The 9,516-nt window shown below is 37.1% G+C and overlaps 1 protein-coding gene across 1 annotated transcript; it reads right to left on the bottom strand.

The window, feature by feature from the left end:
• Positions 1-2,495: 2,495 nt before the first annotated feature.
• On the bottom strand, positions 2,496-3,622 carry LOC140622652 (olfactory receptor 4K5). The gene has a single exon (XM_072808280.1). The coding sequence runs from the start codon at positions 3,620-3,622 to the stop codon at positions 2,651-2,653; it is 972 nt and encodes a 323-aa protein (XP_072664381.1). The 3' UTR covers positions 2,496-2,650.
• Between the last annotated feature and the right edge of the window lie 5,894 nt (positions 3,623-9,516).

Genomic DNA, 9,516 nt, shown 5'->3' with positions numbered 1-9,516 from the left:
TCACAGAGAGAGAGAGAGAGACAGAGACACAGGCAGAGGGAGAAGCAGGCTCCATGCACCGGGAGCCTGATGTGGGATTCGATCCCGGGTCTCCAGGATCGCGCCCTGGGCCAAAGGCAGGCGCCAAACCGTTGCGCCACCCAGGGATCCCAGATCCTACAATATATTAAGAAGATTATTCACCATGACCAAGTGGGATTTATCCCCGAGATGCAAGGCTGGTTCAACACTCGTAAAACAATCAGTGTGATTCATCATATCAGCAAGAGAAAAAACAAGGACCATAGGATCCTCTCAATAGATGCAGAGAAAGCATTTGACAAAATACAGCAACCATTCCTGATCAAATCTCTTCAGAGTGTAGAGATAGAGGGAACATTCCTCAGCATCTTAAAAGCCATCTACGAAAAGCTCACAGCAAATATCATTCTCAATGGGGAAACACTGGGAGCCTTTCCACTAAGATCAGGAACACGACAGGGATGTCCACTCTCACCACTGCTAGTCAACATAGTACTAGAAGTCCTAGCCTCAGCAATCAGGCAACAAATAGAAATAAAAGGCATTCAAATTGGCAAAAAAGAAGTCAAACTCTCCCTCTTCGCAGATGACATGACACTCTACTAGAAAACCCAAAAGCTCCACCCCCAAGATTGCTAGAACTCATACAGCAATTTGACAGTGTGGCAGGATACAAAATCAATGCCCAGAACTCAGTGGCATTTCTATATACTAACAATGAGACCAAAGAAAGAGAAATTAAGGAGTCAATCCTATTTACAATTGCACCTAAAAATAAAGGATATAGTTTTATAAATTATGTTTATGCTTGATTTATATGAATGAAATAGGTTTTTGAAGTAAAATAATAATGTATATTCAATCTTATGTTTAAGAGTTTATGCTGTTGTTTGGGAAGGAGATTTATGATATTTATCATATTTTCAAAAAAATCCATAGTCAAAGAATGTTATGAGTAACTGAGTAGCTATAACTGGTGCAGTTAACCAGATTACATACTTTCTGAATTTCTTAACACATTCATTTTCACTATTTATTATATTTAACATAACATTTTTATAAAATACCCAACAAGAAATTCAGTTTCATAGTAGGATAATCAAATCACCTACCATTGAAAAAAGAATGAAATTAATAAGCCTTTTAATGAATTCCACCTCCCTAATATTTTGGTACTGCCAGATGGTTAAGAGAAAATCATGCAGTGCTTAGTCTTTTATTCAAGAAGAGGAATCATAAGGCTGGACCTCATTCCTTGAATAGAATACAAGGCAGCCTGCATGGTATAGAGTCAGGAAACATTGGAAAGATCTCTTATTTGTGCCCCTGTTTTACATCTAGTCTGCGAAGTCTCCTTTCTCACTATTGATGGTATTATATCCTAAAATTAGAAAGAAGTGTGTATATATTCTTGGAAGAGGTAACTGATGTATTTAAATTTAGACATCAGTATAAATTACTGTTATGCTTTGCTTAATGGAAAGTAAACTTTGAGAGTAGAAAAGAGCAAAGAATATCAGGTCTCAGAAGAACCAGAATGCTATGGAGAGAGTAAAGATTGAGGGGTGGGAGAAGGGGAAATTCCCAAGGTTTTTTCAATATTTTACTTAATGATGCTTTATTATGTTTGGGTTCAGAAAAGGTGAGATGGAATTGGGAAGATAAGAAGGCAAACAACAAAAAGTAAATTTAGTGTTTTTATCCTTGGCATAAAGGAGAGAGTAATGTTTATGTCTGTCTAATTGCCTTTTATGAATTGAGGAGTTTGGGGGGGGAAAGACCTAAAAACTTTGATCAATATTAATAAATCCCCTAGTCATCCCTAGAAATCAGGGTAGAGCTCCAGAGGTATTTCAGTGTCCAGGTTACAGTTGAGTTGTATGTTTATCATTGATTCATTGTCACTAAGAACTCCATGTTTGGTCCCAATGCAAAGACTTGCATAGCTTCTTATAGAACGGGCTAAAGAGTCTGTGTTTTCAGAGTAAACTGATCACAGAAAGATCATTAAGTGAAAGATTTAAAATGCAAGCTCCTGATTATGTATAATTCATTTTAAAGCATTGTTAGTTATTAGGAAACAATATGGGATAGGCATAATGTTGGGGGAGGGATTTCATAATCTAAGAATCTCCACTTAGGTATACACACTTAAATCAGTGAAATGGCTATTTTCTGGGTGGGTAAATTCAGTTTCACATTCCTAAGTATTATTTATCTATCTAGATTCTTCAGGCATATAAATGAGGAAACTCATAAGACCAGGAAAAATACTTAAATTCATGCTCACCAAAGAATCAGGTACTCATTTTTTCCCTATCATATTCCTATTTACCAGCAACTAAGGCCATATTTACCTGCAACTAAGGCAGTGAAAGCATTTATACTATCCACATATCGTCATTCTACATTTTATTTCCAAAACCAGTAATCATGATACATTTTTCCGTATTTTTTTACATTTAGCTTTTGCTTAGATGATACCTGGAAAGGGCCTAGTTAATATCCATCAGATATTCTCTATTTCATCTTCTTCATCACTTCCATCATAGTTGAGATATGGCACAAGAATACATTGAAAATATTTATAGACAGAGTATTGATTTGAGGAATTTGAAGGGATTGTGTATTAATAAAGAGAACTCCTCACTGCTAGTGGAATTTCAGAAATTTTCTTGGGCCTCAGGTAATAGGTCATAATATTCCTCATGGCAGCCTTCATATCCCTGTTCCTTAGTGTATAGATAATGGGGTTTAGAATGGGAGTGAACACAGTGTAAAATATGGCAAGAAGTTTATCCACAGGGTAAGTGGTAAAGGGCCACACATAGATGAAAATGCAAGGTCCAAAGAACAAAATTACTACAGTGATATGGGCAGCCAGTGTAGAAAATGCCTTGGCCATTGCAGCGGAAGACTTAAACCAGACAGTGACAAGAATAATGATGTAAGAGCCAACTAAGAGAGAGAAAGTGCTTACGGAGAGAATACCACTATTGACTACAATGAGTATTTCAATGATGTAAGAGTCCAGGCAGGCAAGTTTGGTCACTCGAGGAAGATCACAAAAAAAGCTGTCTACTACATTAGGTCCACAAAAAGGTAGGGTCACGGTAAACGATAACTGACTTAATGTGTGCACCAAGCCCACAGCCCAGGAGACTATTACCAGGACAGTGCACGTCCTTTGACTCATGATGACTACATAGTGTAGAGGTTTGCATATGGCTACATATCTATCATAGGCCATGGAGACAAGTAGTACCATCTCTCCTCCAGTAAAAAGGTGAATGAAGAATATCTGAGCTATGCAGCCATTGAAGGAAATGGTCTTATGTTCACTCAGGAAATCTACAATCATCTTAGGGGTAGCAAAAGAAGCCTGACAGATGTCCACAAAGGAGAGATTTCCTAGGAGGAAGTACATGGGGGAGTGCAGACTGTTATCAGAAGTTACTGTGATGATTATGAGAAGGTTTCCCAGCACAATGATGACATATAACACAGAGAAAAAAACAAAAAAGAAAAGCTGGAGCTCCTGAGAACTGGAGAGTCCCAGCAATACAAATTCAGACACCACTGAAGAATTGACCTTATCCATGGATCCAGGCTGTAAACAGGCTCTGCAACAATCCTAAGGGAGGAGAAATAGGAAGGGATCAGAATTCTGAATCACACAGACTTTTAATGCAAAAGATTCTAAGATCCCAGATGTAATATGCATTTGCTGAATAAAAAATTGTCAAGAGATCATGATAATATATCTGGAGAGAAGGAAGGAGCTTAGGACAATGTTTAAATAACACTGAAATTTTTTGTCTTCTCATTAGAACCCCTTGAGTTTTGGATAGTCTTAATAATCTGTCACACAATAGTAAACAGGCTTATCTATGAACTTATTCATGATCACAAGACAGGAAGAGTCACTCAAAGCCAGCTCTGTGGGCTCTGTAGATTGGCAAAAATAATTTGCATATATTGTTTTTGTGGTCATCTTCCATAATTAACTGTAGTAAATCCTTAAGTATAACATTATCTTTAACTCTTCAAGAGGTATTTGTGGCTTAGTGTTTATTGTGTGATGTAAAGTCACACTGATTGTTTGACTGTAGACCGTTTTTTTGAGCTTTGATTCTACATGTCAAAAAAGATAGGAGGGTAAAAATGCCTACTTTATGGAAGGTTTTGAAGTTTAAAAATGGTAGTTTATGACTTTCTTGTATCAAAATAATTATAATACAATAGATGTTCTTAATATGTTAATACCCCCATAATAACAAATTTTTACCTTACTGCTATTGTAGGAATCATAAAGAATTGAGACAATTCCTACTAAGAGATACTGGTATATATTATCCAGGTCTATAGTTAAACAACTCAGTTTGTCAGTGACTCATCATGTAATTTCTTAAAATGCATATTATAACTTTACCTTAATTATCTAAAACTAATTTCTACTCAATTATTTAGAAGCAGTACCTAAATTTTCTTATGCGTTTTCTTTGCAGATCAAACTTAGGCTGAGGCCAGAGAATTGTTAAGAGAATAGATCCTACAAATTCTAATTGTAAGGAGAATTTTTTCCTTTTATTTTTATTGTGTCTGTATAAGATGGTGGGTATTAACTAAATCTATTGTAATAATTATTCCAAAATATATGTAAATCAAACCATCGTGCTGTATACCTTAAACTTATACAGTGATGTGTATCAGTTATTTCTCAATAAAACTGTGAAGAAATTAGATTTAGGCCAATTTATGCTTCCTTGTTTTACTATTATCAATGGCCTTATTAATACATCTTTATAACTGATGAAAGAATAGTTATTGTAGGGGTTTTTGCATAAAGAGATAAAAAATAATTGAGTTAAAATGTCTTATACTCCTAAAAATATTTTTTGGGGGAATCAGAATAATCCTAATAATCCTAAAAAGTAATCCTACATCTCTTTTTTTTTTCCTATAAGGATGCAGCTCTGCTATATAAATCTAATTTCATTGAACCAGAAAAACTTTCAAGAAGCTTTCTTAGGAAACCATATTCTGACAATTAATTTGACTATAGTTTTAGTAAGGAACCTGAATGTTATGTAATCTTAGTCCCATGTAAGGACACAAATATCTTTTACTGCCTGTTTATTTCATACATGAAACCAGTCTTCTTAAGTCCCTAGGATACACCCTCAAGTCTTTTTTTTCACCAGCTTTATTGAATTATAATTGACAAAAGTTGCATACATGTGATATTTTGACATACATATACAGTGTGTTGTGACTATGACAATCAAGCTAACATATCTATTACCTCAAATAGTTTCTTCCTTCCTTCCTTCCTTCCTTCCTTCCTTCCTTCCTTCCTTCCTTCCTTCCTTCCTTCCTTCTTTCCTTCCTGTGAGAACACCTAAGATCCACTCATAGTAAATTTCAAGTATATAATATAGTATTAGCTGAAGTCACCATGCTGCACACTAGATCTGCAGAATTTATTCATCTTGCATATCTGAAACTTTATATCCTTTGATCACCATAGCCATTCATTTAGATGGATGTTGGAGGGAAGCAGAATATACAAGCCCAAAATATATCACTTTGGCATATTGATTATTTTGAATTAAAGTTACTTGAGAAATAGCCAGTGCAAGAACAACTTTGACCCTCCTTTGTTTCCCTGAAAGCAGGAGATAAATGTCTCATGTGAGAGGTACCTTCCCTATACTACAAGGCTAGAAGGCATCCTTATCACCAATGTAGGGAGTTTAGGGCTGAGAAGTCCATATAAACAAATATTATTACTTCTTCACTGATTTAATATCTTAAGCCCAAACCTCATTGTATTGTCAATGCTTCACAAACTTACTATTTCTTTTTTAAAAGATATAAAACCAGGGCAGCTCCAGTGGCCCAGCGGTTTAGCACCGCCTTCAGCCCTGTGGTGTGATCCTGGAGACCTGGGATTGAGTCCCATGTCAGGCTTCCCGTGTCTCTGCCTCTCTCTGTCTCTGTGTCTGTCATGAATAAATAAATAAAATATTTTTTTAAAAAAGATATAAAACCTTCCTACTTTGGCCACTTTTTTGAGTCTCATATTTTTTATGGGACTTCCAGGCATACGAAATTAAATTCGCTTTTCTCCTATTAATCTGTCATATGCCAATTTAATTATTAGATCAGCTAAAGAACTTAGAAGGGAAGAAGGGAAAACTAAATATTTTCCACTCCTACAATGTAATTTACATGCCATACAGGGAAGCCCTCAAGTACAGAATCATTTCCTGTACTTGCTAGAATGTTCAGAAAACTACATTTAGTCCACATACACCTTTTGCAGACTCTGGAGTCAGAGCAAAAAATTAAGGTGATTCATAAAAATTAAGTGAATTCATTAACAATAATGAATCAGTATTTATAATACCATTAAGAACAATAATTGAGAAGATTCTGAAATATACTGTAAATTATATTATTTCTTTATCTTATGTGTGATTCTTTCTGTTTTCCCCACCTCATTTTTTTTTTAGATTTTATTTTTTCATGAGAGACACAGAGAGAGGCAGAGACACAGGCAGAGGGAGAAGCAGGCTCCCTGCAGGGAGCGTGATATGGGACTCTATCCTGGGACCCTGGGGTCACGCCCTGAGCTGAAGGCAGACCCTCAACCACTGAGCTACCCAGGTAGCTTTCCCCATTTCTAAAATAAAGTTGTTCTTCCTCAGATTTATGGATTTGTCATGTAAAATGAACCCTACTTAATGAAAATGTTTATTGTATAGATGTAATGTATATAAATTAACAAATGAAGTAGATTTTTTAGTGAATGATAAATAATAACTTTAAAATCTGAAAAATAATGGAAAAGAAAGCTTGGACTTGTTGAAACCCTGCTAGGCAGCATCAATTGAATTAGATGTTTGTGTTTTTGTTATATCAAGCGATCTGTACAATAGACCTAAAGGGAAATCATTATTTTCCAGAGCTACAGAGGAGAAAACCAAGGATCAGATAAATTTAGTAATCCCCAAGCAATTTATGTAAATTAATTAAATTTTCCCATAATATTACATGGTAAACACAATCCCATTTTGCAGTAAGAAATCAGAATAACAGAGATGATAAATAACTTACCTAGAGTTTTGTACCTGGAAAGTCAATGAACTAGAAATTGAACCCAGACCTTTGACTTCAGGGCTAGCTCTCTGAGTCTACATTCTACAGGTTTATATCTGAATGATGTGAAACCCATACCATTTGTACTGTGCTGTAATTGAACAGTTCCTCAGTATATGTTCTTGGTTCTCATCTTTCTGCCAACTATGAAATACTGGTTCTTCAGGCAGCCCCGGTGGCCCAGCGGTTTGGCATTGCCTTTGGCCTGGGATGTGATCCTGGAGAACCGGGATTGAGTCCCATGTCAGACTCCCAGCATGGAGCCTGTTTCTCTCCCTCTCCCTCTGCCTGTGTCTGTGCCTCTCCCTCTCTCTCATGAATAAATAAATTAAAAAAAATACTGGTTCTTCACTTAGCCAGGTTCCTCAACCTGGGCACTACTGACATTTGTGGTTGGATAATTCTTTGGTTCTGAAGCAGTCTTGTGCACTGTAAGATGTTCAGTAGTATCCTTGGCCTTGCCCACTAGATGCCAATGGCATTTACCTCCCCGTTGTGATGATCAAGACATATCTAAGACATTGCAAAGTATCAGGGAAGGCAGGGTCACCTTGAGTGAGACTCTCTGACTTAAGCCATCTTTAGCTGGCATTTTTAGTTTCAGCCACTGTCTTTTAATCTTTGCATTTGCTGACAAAGAACTCTGACTCATCCGAGAAATAAGAAAAAAAGATTTCCTAATTCTTCTGCCTTTAGCTGCTTTTCTGACTATTGAGACCTTACCACCCTCAATTATTCCTTTTGATGCCACAATAAGGAAAACTTTTTTATTTATAAATTTATTTTTTATTGGTGTTCAATTTGCCAACCTGTAGAATAACCACCCAGTGTTCATCCCATCAAGTGCTCCCCTCAGTGCCCGTCAACCAGTCACCCCCAGCCCCCGCCCACCTCCCCTTCCACCACCCCTAGTTCGTTTCTGAGAGTTAGGAGTCTCTCGTGTTCTGTCTCCCTTTCTGATATTTCCCACTCATTTTTCTCCTTTCCCCTTTATTTCCTTTCACTATTTTTTATATTCCCCAAATGAATGAGATCATATAATGTTTATCCTTCTCCGATTCACTTGTTTCACTCAGCATAATACCCTCCAGTTCCATCCACGTTGAAGCAAATGGTGGGTATTTGTTGTTTCTAATGGCTGAGTAATATTCCATGTATACAAAGGAAAATTTTTTAAATCAAATGTTTTGAAAGACCTGGTTATGATAGCTAATTTTGTTTTAAGTGAGGCAACTCCTGGTATTCCTCTTGAAATTTTTATATTATATATTTTAATTAATACTATTAATTTATTATTTGCTTAATTTATATTATTATTCCTTCATCCATGCACTGCTCCTTATGAATAGATTTCCATTGAGGACCTAGCATAGCTTTCCAGATTTAGTCCTTCCCCTTCTGCATACGTTGTACTTGTTCCCTTTTACTTTATGTTCTTTTTATAATAGATTTTATTTATTTATTCATGAGAGACACACACAGAGAGAGAGAGAGAGAGGCAGAGACAAAGGCAGAGGGATAAGCAGGCTTCATACAGGGAGCCTGGTCTCCAGGATCACGCCCTGGGCTGAAGGCGACGCTAAACCTCTGAGCCACCCGGGCTGCCCGAAACTTTATGTTCTTTTCTTTTCTTTCTTTTTTTTTTTTTTAAAGACACATTTATTCAGCGTCATGATCAGACTATTACATTTAGCAATCAACAGCATGGGTACAAAAAACATCTACATTAAAACCCTTTGTTGGAATGCTTTATACTTTCCACAGAACAGAAACTAAAATAACCTGTTATACAATTAGTCACAAATACAGTCCTTGAGTTTTTTGCCCATACACATGAGTATTGTCTAAAACACGTCTTCTTTGTGGCAGCTAGGCCCTGCCACCACTGTGCTTGGCTGAGTTCACAAATCTGTTGTAGCCTGTAGTTTCCCTGTCACTTCTCTGGCTCTCCTCTCCTGCTAAGCTTTGTTTCCTGGCAGTAATTAAAACCTTCTGCCACTGCTATAGCTGCTGCTGCTGCTGCTGCTGGAACCGCCATAGCCACCTTGGTTTCATGGTTTGGCAAAATCTTGGCCTCCACCACCATAGGGGCCTCCCTAGGAGCCTCTGCCTCCAAAATTTCCTCCTTTCATGGATCCAAAATTTGAGGATTGATTGTTGTAATTGCCAAAATTGTTATAGCTTCCGCCACCTCCAAAGTTGCTTCCATCATTACCAAATCCGTGATAGCCATCCCCACTGCCACCGTATCCACCACCACCTCGACTGCCACCAAAGCCACCTCGACCACTGAAGTTCCCTCCAGGACCAAAGTTGTCATTCCCACCAAAA

This window comes from Canis lupus, chromosome 32 (genome assembly GCF_048164855.1).
Source record: "Canis lupus baileyi chromosome 32, mCanLup2.hap1, whole genome shotgun sequence".
NCBI lineage: Eukaryota > Metazoa > Chordata > Mammalia > Carnivora > Canidae > Canis > Canis lupus.
Note: the sequence above shows the minus strand (reverse complement) of the source record. Positions and strands in the feature narration are given on the sequence as shown.